Raw genomic sequence first — 22215 nt, 5'->3', positions numbered from 1 at the left:
ATTACCTGTTCACACATGATCCTCCCATGAATCTCGAACATCAGTCGTACATGCTCGTCCCCGTAAAGTCTGAATAGTCGAAACTGGAAGACTCCATTTCCCATGGGTGTCAGCAACCTATACGCCTCCAAATTTTCCTCGCTTGTGTCCCACCAAACTTGCTCAATATCAAACTCTTCAAATCCGACAACGTCTCCACACGCTGAGTGCGAAATAATATCGGATCCTGATACTCAAATGTCACCCCCTTATCGTTATTTCTCATACGACAATTCGAAATAAAGAAGCACAACTATGAATGGATTGTTACTGGCCATTCAGCTTTGTTTTTGAGACAAAAAGGAGACAGAAAAAGGATATGAAATGTGTGTGAAGAATACCAAGAGTTACACATTATTTTATAGATGCTGCATATTTGTCTTATATATATATATATATATCTTGTTTACACATGTGTTAGTTTGACTTGCCATATCTCGTTTACACTTACGTGAAAAATCATCTCATTTACAGTGTAAACGAGATGTGGCAAAAAGATTTAAATCCGTCAATACTCGTAAAAATATTTATTTTGATAAATATTACATTTATTTTAATTAATAAAATAAAAAATTCTATTTCAGCTATCCGAAAATATAAGAAACTGGAAATATAATGCGTCAACGCTAGCGGTTAAGTAGGTGGATGGAAAAAATTTTGAATTAATAATTAAATTAATCTTTAAAAGATAAATTTAAAAAAATTAAAAAATTTTATTAATTAAATTAAAATTTTTAAAGATTATAAATTAATTATTTGTATTTTTTTATTATTCTATTAATAATTTTTATTAATAATTAATGATATAAAATATTTATTAATAGCATATATAATATCTAACGTTAACAAATTTGTTTATAAATTCCGTATGCTCCATAGTTAATGACTAAGCATTCCATCACTCAATAATTAAGTAAAGAATTCCACATGCTGCAATCATGCGACTTATAATATTATGATTATCATTGCAATCCCTAATTACCAACTACTACCTAGGTCGTGGTTGATTTATTAATTATTTTGTCCTTGACATTGGTTATAAAGTTGAGAATGATTATTTTAATTTTTTTGTGGATGGTTATTTGATTGAAATAGATTTAGTTAGATACAATTAAAATATGTCAAATATTTAATTTATTGAGTATGTGGATAATTATTTTTATTTTTGAATGGATGATTATCTTTAAGTGCCGATGAGAGTCATTGTTGACGAACCAAGTGACAGCGTGAAGAACCAATCCGGTGAAGGAGAGAGTGGCGCCAGCAAAAGATGCTGGTTGCTGAGACGACAAGAAACTGATGCTTTGGTAAATATATAATAGTTGGTTAAAATTTTTGAATTATTAAATAAATTTCTGGACTAAATTTTCAGCTGTTGTTTACGTTATTCAAATTCTCCGTTATCTATGTAGCAGAACCGTCATATTTACCGTGATTTAAGATATTCTAATATTTTTAATTATTAATCTCAATCATAAAATTATACAATTGTTAAAATTACTAGAACAACTAATACTATAATACATGTCAAATGCTTTCTAAGATATTACTCATATAGAGATATTAATCAGAGAGAATTTTTATGCGAATGATGATGGTTCATATATTAAAATATTATGTCAAACAATTTAATCAAATCAAAATGTTTAACCACTCTCATATCAATATATTTTTATGTTAAAAAAGTTACAGTATATTAAATATAGAATTACAATATAATTGTAGAACTAGACCTTCACTTCCATAAATAAATAAAAAGAAAAAAAAAGCACAAAGATATTTAGCAAACCGTTCTAGACCAGAAACATGCAATAGATTCACATTAGACGGAAACACAAGACTACTGAAGCTACCAAGCAACAACAAAAAAGTTGATGCATGATGATTTTGATTATTTATCAAGAGAGAATGAATTTACACAAAACCACTGCAAGAAATTTATGCAACTAACAAAAGCAAGTTCCGTACAGGTAAGAGTTGACAAAATCCAACAAAATTGGTAAAAGAGGGTCATTCCAGCAAATGTGATAATGGATTGAATCTGAAGTTTTCACTGAGGATTTGGTGGGCGGCTGTTGGCTGCAGAGACCCTGGAACCCCATTCAAGCAACTCTTTGCTTGTGTCATCTTTGTGAACAATCACTTCAATGAAGCATAAACAATCTTTCTTTGGTCCAGTTGCTGTAGCAATTGCTTCTATGAGCTCCTCTTCACAGAACACCTACAATAAAATCATGCATCGGTGGATAAATTTGGTGTATTATAATATACACTAACACTATCATTAAAAATTTCTCTAAAGAGAATCTGCCACATTTGCAACAAAACTCACCTTGGCAGTCCAGCAGTTTCCTTCACCATTGTGGATTGCATCAATCAACCCAGTGTAGTTCCAGTTCTTGATCACATTGTAAGGCCCATCATGAATTTCAACCTCAATTGTGTATCCACCATTGTTGATCAGGAAGATTATGGTCTTTTGCCCGCATCGCAGCATCGTTGATACATCCTGTGCAGTTACCTGCAAAGGATTTTGAAGAAAATCAAAATCAGTTCGTGCGTTGGTTTCATCAGAAGACTGTGAGGAATATTATAAAAGAAAAACATCAAGACAGACCTGAAAGCTTCCATCACCAATGCAAGCAATCACTCGCTTCTCGGGGACAGCCTGTGCATAACCAAGAGTTGCACCAACTGACCATCCGATGGACCCATATTGCATTTGGAACTCATACCTGTTAACAAAAATTTGTTATCAACCCAATCGACGAGGAGACCAAAACAATTGGAATCACATTCACTTAGCTACTTACCCACATCCCTTGGGAAGTTTCAGCTTCTGGCAGTTGAACCATGAATCACCTGTCTCAGCAATGATGGCCGTTTCACTGGAAATCAACTTCTGAATGTGTTGGAACAATACATTAACCCTCAAAGGTTCTTTTGGTGCAGCCTTCAAAGGTTGCCCTTCAGGTACATAGATCCTGTGGTAGTTTTCATATGCGGTATTGTTGTGCTTGAGGCGCTTTGCGAGTGCCTTGAGGAAATCCTTCATGAGCACACACCCAAATGCAGGGCCATTCGCAATCACAACTCGGTCAGGTTGCAAAATGATTGCCTTCTCTTTCTTGAGAAGAAGGGAATACCCCACGGAGCTGTAGTCATTGAAAATGGGACCAGCAAACAAGTATGCATCAGCAGACTCCACAATCTCGGCACAGAATGCAGTACTCACAGCACCCCAATAGGTTCCAATGAAATGTGGATGGTGCTCGGGGACTAGCCCTTTGGCTGATGGCATCACGGCAAGAGCATAGCCACAGGCATTGGCGAGCTCAACGAATGCTTCACATGCATTCGCCACTCTCAGCTTGGGACCACCCACCAATACCGGTTTCACTGCCTTGTTAAGGAATTCAGCAGTTGCTTCCACTGCTGCCTCCAATCCTAACTGATTACTCAATCTGCAAAACACGCCAAACAAAACAGGGATCAGATAAGATTAATCACCATTAGATTCTTCATAAACCAATTCATGATTAACGAGAACAAAGGAAATTAGAAATTACTTGGGGGACAACGAAAATGGAACAGGCTCGCGACTGAAGGTGGGGTGAGGAATACCGGATAGGTTACAGCCAATGCTTATGTAGACAGGCTTACTTTCTTTCAATGAGGTTGAGATTGCTGTATCAATCAGTTCATGAGCATCATCCAAGTTATTCACCACAGCCTATAAAAAAAGAATGACCAAAATCCATTTAGAACACAACTCAACAAAAGTTTGCAGCACAATCAGATAAATCCACTGAAAGCTAAAAATCAATGTGGTGGTATAAAGACTCACATAATATGAAAAATCACCACAATAACCAAATATGCAAAAATTCACATAATGCCAAAGCCCGTCATAGGAATATTCCAAAATTATTCACCAAATCTATCACCATACCAACCATTCTGTCCAATCACCAGAACCCGTCAACTTCACATCCAACACCAAAACCAGCAAATAAAGAAAGCAATCATTTAAATTAAATTTAAAAAAAAAAGGATGGCTCCTCCCATCATCAGCATCAACATGTCTTTGTGAATACGTGAATATGATAAAGCAAGATATGAATTAAAAGTTTAGTCAAAACTGTTTAGTCTCAACCTCACATCGTCTAATCACCCAAAAAACCTCCATAAAAAATAAAAAACCAGCAACAAACCCATGTCCAACTCCGATGAATAATCACAACAGCAAAACACCCCAGATTTCAAACTTCATGAATCATCCCCATAACAAAAAATATTTAAATAATAATAAAATAACTAAGGGAATCTTTAAAAAAATAAAAGTTACATAGAAAAAACACCAAAAAACTAAACCTTGCAATACATTCCAACTGAACCGATCAACTTCGAGCTTCAAAAAACCGAGTATAGAAATGGTACCTGGAAGCAAGTGACAGTTTGAAAGCACCTCAACTCTTGTGAAAAATCGGGTAAACCAATTGTATGATGAAGAATCCTGTTAGTTCCATAGTCATTAGAGTTGGGACCACCAACTATGCATATCAATGGTAAGTTCTCACTGTAAGCTCCAGCTATGGCGTTCAGCACACTAAGACCTCCAACAGTGAACGTCACAACGCACGCGCCAACTCCACGCGACCGCGCGTAGCCATCAGCCGCGTACCCTGCGTTGAGCTCGTTGCAGCAACCAATAAGGTTGAGGCCTGGCTCCGCTATGAGGTGGTCGAGGAGAGTGAGGTTGAAGTCACCGGGGACGGAGAAGACGTCAGTGACGCCGATCTGGACGAGGCGGCGGGCTAGGTGGCGGCCGAGTGTGGCCTCCGATGAGCAGATGGCGGTGGAGGGGACGGAGGTGGAGTTGTTGTTGGCGCAAGAGATGATGTCGTTGCTTGGGGGCTTGTGTGAGTCGACGGATCCAATCTTTGTGTCCATGGCGGCGGTGGAAGACGGTGGCGGTTTGGGGAGGTGGAGTGAGAGTTTGAAGGAGAATGAAAATGAGAGAATGATTGGTTGTTTTGAACTCTGAAGTATTTCTTTCTTTTTTTTGTGGTTTGAATTCTTGGTGAGAGTGTGGTTTAAGGAGGGGGGTTTTATATGTAGAACTAAGAAGGGTGGTGGGTTTGTGATGGTGAGTGAAGAAGAGTGGGAGAGTGGTGGTGGTAATAAAACAGAAAGAGGAGATACAGGGTGCTGGTTTCATGAGTTTTGATTTTTTTTTTTTTTTCAATAATGATAGTAATCTAAATAAGTTAATTTAATATAATAAAAATGAGTTATAATTAAATATTATTTTAAATTTTATTATTTAATTTGATTAAATTTGATTCATAAAATGATTTAGATGCATAATATTAATTTTTTTACACAAAAATATTAATTATATAAATGTTTAATTATTTTGTTGGTCCTTATAGTTTTAAAAAAAATTATTAGGTTTTTATTTTTTTTAATTGAATTTTTGTACTAAATTTTTTTAATTTACACTTTTTTTTATTTGGATCTCTGCATTAATTTTTTTTAGTTAAGTTCTTATACAATTAAGTTAATTACGATCAAAAGGAACTTAATTGAAAAAAAATTGATGCAAGAACCCAATTAAAAAAAAAGTATATGAATCTAATTGAAAATTTTATGAAACTATATGGACTAACAAAATAATTAAACCTTATATAAATATAAATATTTTTTATAGAATAATATTACACATCAAAATTTTTTTATGAATCAAGTCTAACCAAATTAAATCAATTCCCTTACAATTATCGATCATTAATAATTAAAATTTATTAAATAATAATTTAATCAAATATATTAAATTATTTAACGATTTTAATTATTAATTTTATATAAATATAATTATATATAAATTTTTGTTATTTTGATCTCTCTCACTTTCTTTCTTTCTTCGTCCCATACAAATTTAGAAAAATTATTTTGAAATAATTAGTGTGGAGAATTGGACTTATTCCTTTTTTTAGTTATTCTCTTTATAAAATCTTTATTATATTATTTGAAACATACATGGTATCCGACAATGTACTATTACTTGGAATAACAGGAGGTATGTGTAGAAATATCTAAAGACGGAACGACATTGGGACCAAAATTTAGCCGTCAAAGTAGAGATGGGGATGGAGATAAAAATCTCCTTTTAAGCTCATATTTACTAAACACCTCATTTAGAAAGGAGATCGAAATTAAAAAATAAAGACTGAGAAATTAAAATTAAAATAAAAATAAAAATTGAATTAAATGTTTATATTATATTTAACATAAAATATATAAAATTAAATTATATTTTAATATTATATTTAATTTACAATAAATATTAAAATTAAAGAAATAAATTTAAATTTTAAAATATTTAAAAAATAAATTAAATCTCTATATTTATGTTTCAATATTTTTACAAAAAAAAATATAAAATTTTAACCTTTATTCTAAAAAGTCTTAGTTTTATGTGTTTTCATTTTTTTAGTACGGAAAAAATTAAATTATATTTTAAAACTAAAATTTTAGTATTAGTTTTTAATTCCTAAACACAATATTTAATTCTATTCTTTCAATCTCAATCTTAATTTCAAAAACAAACACATCTTAAAAAAATTTAAAAATAGGAATAAAACTCTATATATTAATTAATTTGATGTGAATTTTTATGTATTTTTTGGTTTCTCACAGTATCCCCCAATCCGACAGGTTAAAAACTAATTCGTCGCGGTACTGAACTTCATTTAAGGATTTGCCGCCAATAAATTACTACACGGACAAGGCGGGATTGAATTTTTTTTATTAGTTGTTCTAAATGAAACCATATTTTAGGAAATTAATATTTAAATTTAAATTAATTTTTAAAATTATATTTGTGGCTTAATTTAGTTTTTATATTTTTTAATTCATTTAATTTAATCTCTTAATTTAACATTTATGATTCGTATTAGTCTCTAGCTAATTCTATTTCTATCACAAAATTATTATCGATAATTCGATATGTTGAGATGTACTCATGGCTACTCCATAAAACTCTCTAATGGTTATCTAATATAATTATTGAAACTTTTTACTTCAATGAATTCTCCAAAAAGTCTTTAAATCTCTCAAGTAAAATTATGATTAGAGTATTAACTGCATTGTAGAGTGTAAATTGAGATAAAAAAAATTCAATCGTTATCTAAAAAGTCCATCTCAGCACCCATTAATAGTTATGTGACAAAAACAAGATAAAAAACTTTGTCACAAATATTAAGTTGGAGGATAAAATTAAGTAAATCAAACTTTTGAATTTCAAATTAAAACGTTAATATAATTTTAGGGACTAATTTAAATATTATCTCATATTTTAATAACAACAATTTTTATGATAAATATTCTAATACTATAAATTTAAAATGTATTTCAAATGAAAATTGTACAACATCTATAATACTTATTTTATTTTTAAAGGTATAATGCATTCTTTGTTTTAAATTTGATAATTATTTAACATTTATATTTAATTTGTAATATGTTATTATATGTAATAACATGATTGAAAAATATTAATTTTATTTTATCTTAATATATTATATTTTTCGTTTTTTTAGAATAACCTCATAAAAATCGATGGAATTACATATTTGGTGGAAATTGAAGATGGAGAGAAAAAATTTTCAGAAGTTCAGGAATGTAGATCTGGAGAAGTTTGAGAGTGAAGAGTGGGAATTGTCTCATGACTCATGCCTTCATTCTCCAACACATTGTCATCTCCTAATAACTAATATCATAGAAAGTATCTTCAGTTATTTTTGTACATTGAAAAATGTTAAGTAAATAATTGATTTTTTTATAATTACACTGAAACATATTTTTTCATTTTTATATAATTATCATGAATAATTGTTAAATTTGGATGTTTATATAACATTTTGTTACCTATATGACTTTCTGCATATTATTTTAAAATATTTGTCAACTAATTTGGTTTAAATTAAATACTAAAGTGTGAGTCTCGTGTTATTTAAATTATTGGATTCTGACTTATTCTCACTTATAATAATATAATTGAATAAAATATTAAATTTGGTTAATGAATGTAATTGTTATTGATAACAAATTTTAAATTTATTATTAATAAATGCTGCAATTAATTTTTCAGATTTTACAAATTAAATTGGTTTCTCAAATTTTTATTAAAAAATAGATTTTTTGAATTAATTAATTAATTTGCATCACCTTAGTTCGGGATATGTTCTCCAACTTCAAGTAGTTTGATTCATGTTGATAGTGGCAAAAGATGAAAAAATGGTATCAAAATGAAATAGGCTAGGATTACTTTGATTCCCTAAAAATTTAAACGATCAATTTAATTCACACAAAAAATTGAAAGAAAGAAAAAAGTTATTCATTCATATTTTATACAATAAGAAGGATGCTGATAATTGATAATTCCATCACCATAAAGAAATCTTAATTCTGATGTTTTAAAAAGTTCTTGTTGACCAAGTTCTGTAATATTTTATAATACATGTGGACACATAATATGGTATGTGTTCGGCAAAGATCACAAGAGGGAGGAGACGAGAGATATCTGTTGAATGCGACTTGGAGGTTTGCTTTCAATGGCATTGTTACATTTGTTTCCCCTTTACCTAACTGCTGAATTTAGAGGGCGAAAGTGAAGTTGGATTTTGGTGAGAAATGAAACTAAACATTCTTTTCTTTTCAATGGCAAATTGGCAAGAAACCATATGTCCTCAGAATCACAAACTTTGGTGTGTCGGTCTAATTTGAGAAAGTTTTGAAACTCCTTGTAAAGGTAAGAATGCAAGATGTTAATGTTAGTTTTTTTTTTCCTTAAATAAATAAAAAACAATTGTTTTAAAAAAAATGAAAGAGTATTATTTACTAAGATTTTTTTTGCCTCAAATGTAGTTCGCCTTTTAATTCGGCAAAATTGTCCCTAATAAACAAAATTAGAAGTCGATTCTTATTTTTTAAAAATACGATAAAAACACAAAATAATATTTGTGTAATAAAAAGTGTCATCTATTTTTACTGAATATTTATAATAAATTTTTTTATTCATATTGTGTATTGTTAATCCATGACATGCAGAATAAAATTTTTTAATGTTATTAAACATCTCACTTCAAGAGAGTATGTAGACAAAAAACGTTTAAATTTTAAATAGAATTAAATATACCAATTTATTTTGATCTAATATTATTTCTCTATCACAATAAATTAATAACAACCACGTTCTATACATTTTAGAAATAAAAAGAATGAGAAAAAGGAGTGAAAAAAAAATAAAGAAAGTAAGATTTGGAGATTTTTATTTAAATTAAATAAATATATAATTACGAAAATACATAAAATATGAAGTAATTACTTAAATGTGTAACTTTACATATTTTGGATGTTGAGAGGTAAGATAAAAAAAAGGGTAAAAAATTTAAATAAACTAAAGAGAGATCTTTATTACCTAAATCAGCCAAAACAAGAAACTTTTCAGCAATCCACCAAGTAGCAAATATATATAATTCGAATCAACATGATTCGAACTCCAAATGCAAGTAATTTGAAACAACTTGATTCGAATGACGTTTAAGACAAATTGCATGTAATTCGAATCAAGTAGATTCGAATTAGTGAAGCATAAATCGAATCAAGTCAATTCGAACTAGTAGGCAAACGTGACTAGAGGGAGTTCGAATCATATTGATTCGAATTACTCATTGTTGGTGTCAAACGGAAATTCGAATTAACTTGATTCGAATTACTAGTAAGTTGCCTATATAAGGAGTTCGAACCAAGCTCATTCGAATCAGTTTCACTTCCTCATACCCCACCAAATCCCAAAGAAAATGACGTAGAATCTGTTTGACAAAGACTCAAGAGGCAGATTAACGCGATGGGAGACGATCCGGGAAGGCTGTATCGTTTGGATGGAGTCGCTCACATCGCTGGGGTGATCAACGACGAGGTTAGTGGTTTTTAATAGTGGTATATGTTTAGTTGTTTTTAATAGTGGTAAATGTTTAGTGGTTTTTGTTGTTACTATATTTTAGTGGTTTATTAAAGTGAAATTGGTAGTGGTTTATTAAAGTGGTATTGCTAGTGGTTTATATAAGTGGTTTTGCATGCGGTTTTGTATAGTGATTTTCTATGTGGTTTTGTTGATAGTTTTTGTTAGCGGTTTACGTAGGTGGTTATGGTAGTTGTTAATTTGAAATTAATTAATTAAAGTATAGGATTTTTTAAGTGTAAAAATTAATTAAAATTTCAGATTTAAGACTAGTTTTTAATTTGTTCTAATCATGCGGTCCTTTTATTTCGCAGCCCCGGCGCTGCATATCGAGTATGCAGCGGCAGCAGGGAATGCGACTGGATGAGCGGTACGTTCCGTACTTGCAGATGGCCGGATTATACCATCTTGCGAGACTGAACGACAGATGGTTCCGATTAGACGAGCCACTTGTGAGTGCATTCGTCGAGCGGTGGCGTCCAGAGACGCACACTTTCCATATGCCGTTCGGAGAGTGCACGATCCCACTTCAGGACGTGGCGTACCAGTTGGGGTTGCCAGTGGACGGACATTACGTCAGTGGTTGCCTGACGGATTTCCATGTATACATACAAGGTAGTCGGTCAACTTGGCAGTGGTTCCAGGAGTTGCTCGGTGTGTTACCCCTCCTCCCCGAGCCAAATTCAAAAGTTCGCAGTGAACTGCAGCTGGTTCCAGGAGACCTTCGGAGAGTGCCCCGAGGGGGCAGACGAGGAGACAGTTAGGTGCTTTGCCCGTGCCTATATCATGATGTTGTTGGGCACTCAGCTTTTTGCCGATAAGTCCGGCAATCGTATTCACATCAGATGGCTATCGTACGTGGCTAGGCTTGAGGATATGGGTGGCTACAGTTGGGGGTTGGCCGCGCTTGCATGGCTATACCGGTGTATGTGCCGAGTGGCCAACAGACACGTCGTGAAGTTAGCTGGGCTGTTACAGTTACTTCAGTCCTGGATATTTTGGCGTTTTCCTAGATTTCGGCCTGATGGGTTTGATACGTTTAGCTGGCCCCTGGCATCCAGGTACGACTATCTCATTATATTATGTTTAATTAATCTATGAATTTAAGTTATCGCCTGTAATTGTTATTCTACCGCGTTACACTAATGATTGACTTCATAAATTAACGGCCTTTTCATGTGGTCAGGTTACAATCCTGGGGTTAGCGAGAAGGGACCTCGGGTTCAGATGACCCGGCTGAGGATTGACATGTTACAGCCTAGGGATGTGAGTATGCTAAGCACCCATATTTAGTCAATGTAATTTTAGACTTCCATAAATAGATCTTCTAATATATTGGGGATTCTTTTTTCAGTTTATCTGGATGCCATATAGCAGACCAGAGGTCGTTCAGGTGGTCCATCCGGAGGTGTTCGAGCCTCGTCATACGGCTTTATGGCATTCCGTTATCTCGCTGATATATTTTGCCGTGGTTGAGTGGCACCAGGTTGATCGGGTGTTACCACAGTTTGGAGGAGTACAGGCTTGCCCCCGTCCTGCCCTGAACATCGACTTCTTGATGTCGAAGGATGGTAGAGGAGGTGATCGTTGGTTTCTGTCCCAGTTACACCACTGGCATCTTCACTAGGAGACACGTGTGGAGCACGTCCTTCGGTTTGACGTTGTGCCGGACCCGGGGCCATCACATGACTTCTTGGACTGGTGGCGTCAGCACGGAAAGAGATTTTTTGTCACTGGAGATGTTCTTAGGAGATCCTAGAGACATTCCTATTCCAGTTGAGGCTACACAAAGGGGTGTTGGAACAGTTCCCGACATGGACATAGTTGATGACGTTCCCGATAGACGACGGGTTGACAGGAGAGCTCGGGTAGGGACACGGCGTAGCGACCGGGAGTGGAGGTGGCTTGACCATGCTCTCGAGGAGGGTGAGCAGGCAGGGAGGGGTCGTGGACGAGCACGGCGTTGTGGCGGCCGACGGAGAGGGGCTGCAGCGCACCATATCGGGGGTGATCATGGTGACGATGCCATTGCGGGGGGTGCTGCTCATGGTGGTGTTATACCCGATGCTGGCAGAGCTGCTGGAGAGTTACATGGGTCAGTTATGGGAGATACTTCGGGTCATGTTGACGCTGGACTGGGGGAGGGGCCTCTCGGAGATTACTTTGTTGGTGTTCCTGACGACGATCATCCACTACATGAGAGTACACCATGGGTCAGTCCGGGCACCATGTATTCAGACTTTCTTGCCGGTGATGGTCTTGATGCCGACTACGGTGGGGACCACTTCCTTGACGAGATCACTGCCATCATGCAGGAGGATGAGGCTGTCCGTCGAATTGGCCAGACTTCGGGGTCACAGGCACATTTAGATGTAGATCTGAATGAGCCTCCATCCGTACCTCAGACTGAGCATTTTGCTCTGGGCGGTACACCACCATCAGCAGCTTGTGCTGGATCACAGTCAGTTGTCGGGCCTTCTTCATCCCGGTCGTTACATATCCAGCCTACCAGACTTGCCCAGCCACCCCAGGATGATGAGGAGGATGACATAGAGGATGAGGAGCCGCTGATCCGGAGAGGTCACAGGACACGGGTTCCTCGACGTTGCTTCACGGGATCGCATCTTTTTAGATGATTTGTGTAGTGTCTTGTTTGTTAGTTCATTGTTGGTGTCTATTGCTACATACTTATGTTTATGTATTTCAGTTATCACTGTTATATGTACTAGTCATTTACTTCATCAGATGATGTCTGTATGTTTATTAGTGGTTATATTGTATCAGGTACTATGAGAACTATGTTACTTTGCTTATTTATATTAGTTCCGTTACATACCTTGCAAAATACGTTAATTTAGAGAATCCTTTTTAATGTTTATGCTACGTACTTTTTGAGAGCAACTCACGTTCATCACATATATACATAGCCCTGGAACACACTAATTCGAAACAACCAAAGTTGAAGTATATATAGATAATTCGAATCAGGTTAATTCGAACTTCAACAATGAGTAATTCGAATCAATATGATTCGAACTCCCTCTAGTCATGTTTGCCTACTAGTTTGAATCGACTTGATTCGATTTATGCTTCACTAATTCGAATCTACTTGATTCAAATTACATGCAATTTGTCTTAAACGTAATTCGAATCAAGTTGTTTCGAATTACTTGCATTTGGAGTTTGAATCATGTTGATTCGAATTATATATATTTGCTACTTGGTGGATTGCTGAAAAATTTCTTGTTTTGGCTGATTTAGGTAATAAAGATCTCTCTTTGGTTTATTTAAGTTTTTTACCCATAAAAAATGTGCATATTTCGACGTTTGAGACACTGTTCTGTGACCGGACGACACCGTGACATATCCTGGGTGCATCTAGGATATGTTTTACATGGGAGATCGGATACTGAACATCTAAGATATGTTTAAATTTAGAAGGGAGTCTCAACACCCGAGATACGTGTAACATGCCTAATTTGGGCCTCAACATCCGAGATATAGTCAAACGTGTAATTTGGCTCTCAACACTTAAGATATGTGTATTATGGTTTAGGAGGCGCCCAAGATATTTTGGAGAATTACTCTATTTTTTTGCTCTTCTTTCCGTTTTATTCTCATGGAGAATAATCATTTTTTTGTGGTTTTTCCTAATGGGATAGTAAAACACGGTGATGAAGGAATGCTTTTCGAGTCTGATTCAACTGTGATGTTGCGCAGTAACCGGGTTGATACCCTACATCCGCTAAAGACAGGTCATATTGAACAATACAGGGGAATATGTACCAAAGAGGTTGGGTGGGTTGCATATAGATTTATGCACGCGCTTCCAAGCAGTGGATTTACCAACAGGTTATTTTGGATTGACGGAGATCGGCATGTGAGGGTAATGTTTGATGTACATGCACGGCTAATGCCACAACATGTGATGGAGTGGTATGATGTGGTGTGTGACGCGGTTGTTTGTGGTAGGCCATCTCCTTCGAGTGCTGAAGTTGTCCCGCTGGATGCAACACGATCCACTGCGCCTAACCTCGTGATAGTGCCGACAAGGAAGACAGTTAGGGCGATTCAACTTATGTTTCCGAATTCGAGTCGTCTAGTGATACTTCTTCCTCTGATGAGTATGTGTTGGAGACTTTCACTAGTAGTGGTGCTCGGTTTCTCTTGCCTCCCCCTTTGCCAATTCCTCGATTATTAGAAGTTCCTAGTCATTATCACACTTTGAATTTGGACGCAATGCAGTTGGACTTTCAATGCCGATGAAGGGGATGATTACAACGGATGGTGGGATAGAATTCTGAGTTAACCATAAGTTCAGGAACCATGATGTAGTTCTGATGGCGGTGAAAAATTATAATATTCAAAGGCATGAGGAGTATAGAGTTTTGGAGTTAGATAGGCTTAAATACCACTGTCATTGTAAGCAATTCACCAAGGGTTGTCGATAGAGTCTTTGTGTGGCACTATGTCAAAACTTGAAATATTGGTATATTTTACGATTTATTTTGGATGAATTAAAGTCTATTACGTTAATTATGTGTTGTACTGAACATTGACATCCACAAGTAATTTGTAGAGAGGTGTGTAGGCTCGGTAGAGCATACACTTGTTTGGCACCAATCATGTCTCCGGACCATGCTCAATTGGATAGTAGTTTGATTTTCAAAGTCGTGTTACCTATAATAAAGACTGATCTATCAATGTCTATCCTGGTATTGCAAAGTGCGGTGCATCAGAGTTACCATTTCAAGCCATCATACCGAAAGGTGTGGATGACAAAGCAGAAAGCGATTGCTCAGATTTATGGTAACTGGGAAGAGTCGTACAACAAGATACCCGGGCTGTTACATCCCAAGCATGATTCACGACTGTATTGCTGTTTCTTATTACAACAGAGTCATAGTTGACGGAGAGTAGAACCAATTTGATAGGGTCTTTTAGGCATTCACTCCATGCATTGAGGCGTTTAAGTATTGCAAGCTTTTTGTATTTGTGGACGAGATACACTTGTACGAAAAGTACGGGGGCGTGCTGTTAATTGCTGTGGCTCAAGGTGGTAATAACAAAATTCTGTCCATAGCTTTCGCATTAGTCAAATCTGAGACAACTGAGTCATGGTCGTTTTTTCTTTCGAATCTGAGACAGCTGTTACTCTGCAGCCTGAAATTCTTATCATATCAAATAGATCATAAGCTATTTGCGCTGGTCTAAATGTACCTCACAGTGGATGGCATCCTCCCTCGGCATATCATGCATACTACATCTAGCACATGGTTTTAAACTTCAATTCACGGTTCAAATCAGCCGAGGATAAGAGATATCGTATAAATGCAGCGTATAGTCCAAACAATGAGGGTTGCAATTGGTAATTGGATACTTTGGGTACATTATCCCGTGAGATGTTGGATTGGCCTCTTTGTTTTAGGAAGGATTTATGACTTCAACATTGTGATGAAGGTCGTCGATATGGTTAGAAATCTAACTCTACATGACTACTGCCACCAAGTGAGGTACTCCTGTGTCGAACGAAAGTCAGGTGGCCATTGATGGTAACTAACTGTTGTAGCTGGTAACGGCCCCTGAATAAATCTTACCACTGACAGTGCACGTTAGGCCACCAGAGTCATCTCCTCCCGTCGTCTTGAAAAAATACTCGTCGATGTTCACCGAATCTGCTGACCTGTGCTACTGTCCCCCGAACTGTCTCTTTACTCTGTCAACATGATGAAACTCTACAAAGTGAAAGTATACGAGAGGACAACAGCCCTCCATGTATATATCTTTACGTCACTCATAAGCCAGTCGGCCATAATCTGACGTAATTGGAGATCCTCATATAGTATCCATCAAAACTGTGCACATCGTGTTAAAGAACAATAATTAGGAACGGTATATCAATGCATGATTTAATGTAAAAACCAAAAAATATCGTACATAGTCAAATGTGTGGGTATCGATGCGACAACATAGAGTCTGGATTCTACCATTATTGCGATTTCGACTTTGTTCCCCTAGTCCTGCCAACCTATGCTGAATAAAAATATTTCAAACAGAAATTAATTAGTTACAATAAGGGATAAGTATGATTTTGGTCCCCAACGTAGGGGTTGAAAATTTTTTTCGTCCCTCACCATTTTTTGCTCTAAAATGCTCCCTAAAGTTTCAGTTTGTTTGAAAATCGTCCTTCGGACGAAAATACCCTTCTCCCTTCACCCCAAAATCAACCACCACCACCCCAAAATCAACAACCACCACCACCACCACCAGAACAGAAGCCCAACCAGAACCACCACCACCACCACCAGTATCATCATGGTCATCATCATCATCAGAACTTTCCCCAAAATCAACCAAAATCAACCAAAAGCTCAAGCTGAACAAGAACCCACCACCACCACCATTATCATCATGTTCATCATCATCATCAACATCAGAAAATCAAAATCAAGCAACATGAATAATCAACAAATTCAGCAACAATAATATTCCAAATTCAAATTTCAACAACAAGAATATTCCACAACAAATTTCACAAAAAATCCAAAAATTTCACAAAAAATCCAGTTCACAGAAATGGTGGTGGTGCGGTGGTGTAGGGCAGCAGAATGGCGGGGCGACTTAATTAAAAATTTAATAAAATTATAAAAATTAATAAAATAATTAAAATTTTAAATTTATTTATTATAAAATGTAATTTGACCAAAATTGCTCATTTTTAAACCTAAAAACTCATATCCAACTAACCACTAAATGTGATTGTTATTTGCCAAAATCTCATTGTTTTGATCACCCTTTACATTTTTGTCTAAGCACTAACTACCGCGTCATGTGCTCTATGCAAGTCATTTGGCTTCTTCTGTATCCCTTTCTTTTTTCTTTATTTATTTATTTATTTATTTATTTTATATTTATTTTATTTTATAATTTTTTAATAAATGGTAATTTGGTAATAAAAAATAAAATTAGTAAAAAGGACGATTTTAAAACAAACTGAAACCTTGGGGACCATTTTGGAGCGAAAAAAAGGCGATGGGCGAAATAAATTTTTAGCCCCTACGTTGGGGACCAAAATCATACTTATCCCTTACAATAATTAAGACGTATCCAATGCATGGTTCTGAAAACCGGACCGGACCGGCCGGTTCAACCGAAAAAATTGGGAACCGGTTACCTAATCGGTCCGGGTAACCTTAAAAACCGAACGGCAAAGAACCGGTGGAAAAACCAGTCAAACCAGCGGTTAACCAGCAAACTGGAAGAACCGTCCGGTTTTTTGGTAGTTTAGGGGTTTGGAAATTCAGATGCCAAACGACGTTGTTTTGGCTATTTTAAAAAAAATAGAAAGGCGTACGCGTTAACCTATTGCCAATCTCCCCTTTCTTCCCTAACCCTAGTCAGCCACCAATCAGCCGATCTCCCCTTTCTTCTCCCCTCACCCACCAAGGCCACCATTGCCACCGCCCACCAAGCTCCAGATTCCAAAGCGCTCCTCATTCGCCACCCAGCAGTGCTCCTCATTTGCCACCCAAACCAATCCACAACAGCCGCGACCACCACCGCGTTGAGCCTGCCTCCTCATCGCCGAACGTTGCCGAGCTCACCGAGCCCGCCTCCTCATTCTCTGGTAAGACTGATTTTCTCGTCTTCTTGATTTTGAACATGCTTCCTTCTGAATTCTGAGCTCACCTGTTCTGTTTGAAAAAAAAATAACAGGGCATTTGAGTTAAAAAATAACATATGAATCCAGTTAAATATGCTTCAGGTTCAATCTGTTTTTCAAGTCGTGTTAAGTCTCGAACACTTTTATTACCCTTTTAATCTGTTTGCTGCTTCTGAATATGTTCTGATCTTGATTTTTGTTTTTGATTTTCTATGCTGCATGTTCTGTTTGCTGCTTCTGTTTGCTGCTTCATGAATATGTTTTGATCTTGATTTTTGTTTTTGATTCTCTATGCTGCCTGTTCTGTTTGCTGCTTCTGTTTGCTGCTTCATGAATATTTTGTTGCTTCTGAATGGAAATAGTTTTAAATTTTTATTTTACCTGAATCAATTGATTTCTGTGACTGTCAAGCTGTATGAAGTTGATCTATGCTGCCTGTTCTGTTTGCTGGAAATAGTTTTTGATTCTCTATGCTGCCTGTTCTGTTTGCTGCTTCATGAATATTTTTTATGCTTCTGAATGGAAATAGTTTTAAATTTTTATTTTACCTGAATCAGTTGATTTCTGTGACTATAAAGCTGCATGAAGTTGATCTATGCTGCCTGTTCTGTTTGCTGGAAATAGATTTTGATTCTCTATGCTGCCTGTTCTGTTTGTTGCTTCATTATTTTCATGGTTTTCTGAAGTTGATTTCTTGTCTTTGATTTTCTGATTGTTATAGATGGAACAATCACAAAGTAACCCACAGCCACAAGATAATGCTGTTCAAAATTCTCAAACTGGTTCATCCAGAGGTAAATCTGATCCAGCTTGGCAGTATTTTACAGTGAAGTATGACAAAAATAACAAGGCTCAATATACATGTATTTTCTGCTTGAATACTTACAATGGAGGGGGGATATATAGAATGAAATATCATTTTGCAAAAATCCCTGGACAAATTAAAGTTTGTAACAAAGTAACTAAAGATGTTGAACTTCAATTCAAAAGGCTTTTGGAGGAAAACAAAAAAATAAGGCAAAATTTTACATCTGATTGTTATGATGTGGAAAGTGAAACTCAAGTGGAAGAAGAGGGTGAAGTGCTTAATCCTGTACAACCTCCGGCTCCTGCAACAATGGGAGACAAAGGAAAGAGAAGAGCGATTGCTGCTACTTCAATTGGAAGTGATTTTAAGGAAAGGACTACACCAGGCTCTCAACCAGCTTTGAAAAGTATCTTGGCCAGTAAACAAGTTAAACACAAGGTTAAGTTGGGGCTTGCAAGATGGATCATTGATGCACGGATTCCATTCAATGCAATTCAATCGCCTTACTTTCAACCTACCTTGGACGGCGTTGCTGCAATCAGACCTGGTTTCAAAGGACCGTCGTATGACGAAATGAGAGTTCATTTGCTGGCCGATCTTAAGAAGGAATGTCAGTTGCTTGTTGAAGGTTATAGGAGCTCGTGGAAAAGGACTGGTTGTACACTGATGGCAGATGGCTGGACTGATCAAAGGCAGCGTACGTTAATTAATTTTCTAGTTTATTGTTCTGCTGGTATGTCATTTGTTAACTCTGTTGATACTTCTGATATGATAAAAACTGCCGATACCTTGTTTAAATTGTTTGCTGAGGTTATTGAGTGGGTTGGGTCTAGTAACATTGTGCATGTGGTTACTGATAATGCTGCGAATTATGTATCTGCTGGAAAACTCATTCATGAAAATTATCCAAACATTTTTTGGTCTCCTTGTGCTGCTCATTGCATCAATCTTATCTTGAAAGACATAGCAAGTCTTCCTCACATAGCTGACCTTGCCTCTCGTGCTTCAAAAGTGACTGTGTTTGTTTACAATCATATGATTTTCTTGTCATGGCTTAGAAAAAGAAAAGAGTGAAAAGAAATTGTTCGACCAGGAGTAACACGTTTTGCTACTATTTTCATTACTTTGAAAAGTATATATGATCATAAAGAAGACTTGCAAACATTGGTGGTGGACAAATATTTCACTTCTCATAAATTATCCAAGAGTGTCAATGGGAAGATGGTTAGTTCAATTATCTTGGATAGTAAGTTTTGGGAGGATTGTTTTACTACTGTTATGCTTGTTGGTCCTCTAATTAAGTTATTGAGGCTTGTTGATGCTGATGAGAAACCTTCTCTGGGTATCGTGTATGCGGGCATGCAAAGAGCCAAAATTAATATCAAGACAATGTTTAGAAATAGGAAATCTGCATACACACCTTATACAAGTATCTTGAAAATGCGGTGGGATAAGCATTTGAAGCGTGACCTCCATGCAGCAGCATACTTTTTGAATCCAGATTTCTTCTATAGTGAGGGGTTTGTTGAGAAGGCAAATACCTTGAGATCTTTGCTTGATTTATTTGATATTGAAACTCTTTGCGATGACTCGGTTGCTGCAATGCAAGAGATACAGTTGTATCGAGATCGAAAAGGAAGTTTTGGAAGGGAAAGTACATTGAAAGCAATTAAGAGACTTGAACCTGGTAAGTATTTATATTTCTATGTTCAATTTACTTTGAATGTTTTTTAAATATTGAATGAGAATTGATGGTTGAATTTCATATTCGGTAGGTGAATGGTGGAGGCTACACGGTGGGAGTGCTCCTAACTTGAAAAAAATGGCAATTCGTCTTCTTCATCAAACATCTTCATCATCCGACTGCGAGAGGAACTGGAGCCTCTTTGAACAAATCCATTCAAAGAGGAGGAACCGATTAGAGCATCAAAGGCTAAGTGACATTGTTTATGTCACTTATAATCTACGCCTTCAATCTAGAATGCATTGCAAGAAGAAGAATTATGATCCAATTGACATTCAAAGCATTGACACAGTAGATTTTTGGGTAATGCCGGATAAAGAAGATCCTGAATTTACTAATGGAGACATTGAAGGCATTGAAAATTTAATTTATACGGATAATGCTATGTCTTCATATCCTACAGGTTATTGAAATAGCAAAACTTGTTTGCAAGCTGTATGTAGGGTGTCACCATTGTCAGTGGCTACCTCCCATCCTCTCAGTGAAAACGGTCCAGATGCTCTGTCACAGCACGGCTAATCAGCTGTTGGTTCTCGATCATGTTGGAATAGGATCCATTGATCCTTTTGCATTTGTCATCACGCCCAGCAATCGCGATTGAAGCTTGTCACAGCCATTCAATCCTTGAATCCTACTCGGAATACCACAGACAAGGTTTAGACTTTCCGGATCCTCAAGAGTGGCCGCCATCAATTCTAGCTTATACCACGAAGATTCTGATTAAGGAATCTAAGAGAAGCTCATTCAATCTTATATAGAACGGAGGTTTTTGTCAGGCACACGTTCATGGGTTGAGGAAGGTGATGAGTGTCACGGATCATCACCTTCTTCATAATTAAGCGCGAATGAACATCTTAGATAGGAAGACACACGTTTGAATGGAGGAATAGAAACACTTGCATTAATTCATCGAGATGCTGCAGAGCTCCTCACCCCAACAATGGAGTTTAGAGACTCATGCCGTCAAAGTGTACAAAATTCAGATCTGAAAATGTCATGAGGTACAAGGTAATCCTCTAAAAGTTGTTTAAATAGTAAACTAGTAACCTAGGTTCACAGAAATTAAGTGAACTAAGATAATTGGTGCATAAATCCACTTCTGGGGACCACTTGGTGTGTACTGGGGCTGAGACTAAAGCTTCTCACGTGCTTGGGCTGTTTCTGGAGTTGAACGCCAGGTTGTGACGAGTTTTGGGCGTTGAACTCCAACTTGTAACCTGTTTCTGGCGCTGGACGCCAGACAGCAGCATGATACTGACGTTGAACGCCAATTTATGTTGTCTATCTTCGCGCAAAGTATGAACTATTATATATTGCTGGAAAGCCCTGGATGTCTACTTTCCAACTCCGTTGAGAGCGTGCCAATTGGATATCTATAGCTCTAGAAAATCCATTTCGAGTGCAGGGAGGTCAGAATCCAACAACATCAGCAATCCTTTTTCAGCCTAAACCAGATTTTTGCTCAGCTCCCTCAATTTCAGCCAGAAATTACCTGAAATCATAGAAAAATACACAAACTCATAGTAAAGTCCAGCAATATGATTTTTGCTTAAAAACTAATAAAATTCTATTAAAAACTAATTAAAACATACTAAAATCTACATGAAATTACCCCCAAAAAGTGTATAAAATATCCGCTCATCACAACACCAAACTTAAATTGTTGCTTGTCCTCAAGCAACTAGATAAATAAAATAGGATGAAAAGAAATTAAGAAGCAATAATATCTCAGAGTTTTAAGTGAAGCTTAGATTCTTATTAGATAAGTGAAGCTCAGATTCTAATTAGATGAGCGGGACTAGTAGCTTTTTGCTTCTGAACAGTTTTGGCATCTCACTTTATCCTTTGAAATTCAGAATGGTTGGCATCCATAGGAACTCAGAATTCAGATAGTATTATTGACTCTCCTAGTTTAGTATGTTGATTCTTGACCT

At 36.2% G+C, this 22215-nt stretch overlaps 4 protein-coding genes across 4 annotated transcripts; 3 read left to right on the top strand and 1 right to left on the bottom strand.

Annotated features, from left to right (window-relative positions):
* Positions 1-1883: 1883 nt before the first annotated feature.
* On the bottom strand, positions 1884-5251 carry LOC107484990 (pyruvate decarboxylase 2). Its single transcript, XM_016105533.3, has 6 exons — positions 4480-5251; positions 3609-3772; positions 2853-3503; positions 2657-2774; positions 2372-2560; positions 1884-2260 (listed from the first exon to the last, which is right to left on the bottom strand). Exons 1-6 carry the CDS (start codon positions 4990-4992, stop codon positions 2090-2092), a joined length of 1806 nt encoding a protein of 601 aa, XP_015961019.1. The 5' UTR covers positions 4993-5251; the 3' UTR covers positions 1884-2089.
* Positions 5252-9952: 4701 nt separating this feature from the next.
* On the top strand, positions 9953-11693 carry LOC107484948 (serine/threonine-protein phosphatase 7 long form homolog). The gene is made up of 6 exons (XM_016105500.1): positions 9953-10024; positions 10381-10776; positions 10874-10991; positions 11080-11127; positions 11253-11332; positions 11421-11693. Exons 1-6 carry the CDS (start codon positions 9953-9955, stop codon positions 11691-11693), a joined length of 987 nt encoding a protein of 328 aa, XP_015960986.1.
* Positions 11694-18450: 6757 nt separating this feature from the next.
* LOC107484947 (uncharacterized) lies at positions 18451-19611 on the top strand. The gene has a single exon (XM_016105499.1). It carries the CDS (start codon positions 18451-18453, stop codon positions 19609-19611), a length of 1161 nt encoding a protein of 386 aa, XP_015960985.1.
* A 147-nt stretch (positions 19612-19758) lies between these two features.
* On the top strand, positions 19759-20692 carry LOC107484946 (uncharacterized). The gene is made up of 2 exons (XM_016105498.1): positions 19759-20224; positions 20313-20692. The coding sequence occupies exons 1-2, from the start codon at positions 19759-19761 to the stop codon at positions 20690-20692; spliced, it is 846 nt and encodes a 281-aa protein (XP_015960984.1).
* The last annotated feature ends 1523 nt before the right edge of the window (positions 20693-22215 follow it).

Source organism: Arachis duranensis, chromosome 4 (assembly GCF_000817695.3).
Source record: "Arachis duranensis cultivar V14167 chromosome 4, aradu.V14167.gnm2.J7QH, whole genome shotgun sequence".
In the NCBI taxonomy this organism is placed as follows: Eukaryota; Viridiplantae; Streptophyta; class Magnoliopsida; order Fabales; family Fabaceae; genus Arachis; species Arachis duranensis.
The sequence above is the reverse complement of the archived record's forward strand: the minus strand, read 5'-3'. Positions and strand labels throughout refer to the sequence as shown.

Excerpts from the sequence above, each read along its gene's own strand:
- LOC107484946 (XM_016105498.1), top strand. The coding sequence starts at position 19,759 with ATGGTTAGTTCAATTATCTTGGATAGTAAGTTTTGGGAGGATTGTTTT. Across the intron at positions 20,225-20,312 it reads AATTAAGAGACTTGAACCTG|GTGAATGGTGGAGGCTACAC; the intron begins GTAAGTATTTAT and ends CATATTCGGTAG.
- LOC107484947 (XM_016105499.1), top strand. The coding sequence starts at position 18,451 with ATGGAACAATCACAAAGTAACCCACAGCCACAAGATAATGCTGTTCAA.
- LOC107484990 (XM_016105533.3), bottom strand. The coding sequence starts at position 4,992 with ATGGACACAAAGATTGGATCCGTCGACTCACACAAGCCCCCAAGCAAC. Across the intron at positions 2,561-2,656 it reads TTGGTGATGGAAGCTTTCAG|GTAACTGCACAGGATGTATC; the intron begins GTCTGTCTTGAT and ends AATCCTTTGCAG. Across the intron at positions 2,261-2,371 it reads GAAACTGCTGGACTGCCAAG|GTGTTCTGTGAAGAGGAGCT; the intron begins GTGAGTTTTGTT and ends ATTTTATTGTAG.
- LOC107484948 (XM_016105500.1), top strand. The coding sequence starts at position 9,953 with ATGGGAGACGATCCGGGAAGGCTGTATCGTTTGGATGGAGTCGCTCAC. Across the intron at positions 10,777-10,873 it reads TTCGCAGTGAACTGCAGCTG|CTTTTTGCCGATAAGTCCGG; the intron begins GTTCCAGGAGAC and ends TTGGGCACTCAG. Across the intron at positions 11,128-11,252 it reads AGCTGGCCCCTGGCATCCAG|GTTACAATCCTGGGGTTAGC; the intron begins GTACGACTATCT and ends TCATGTGGTCAG.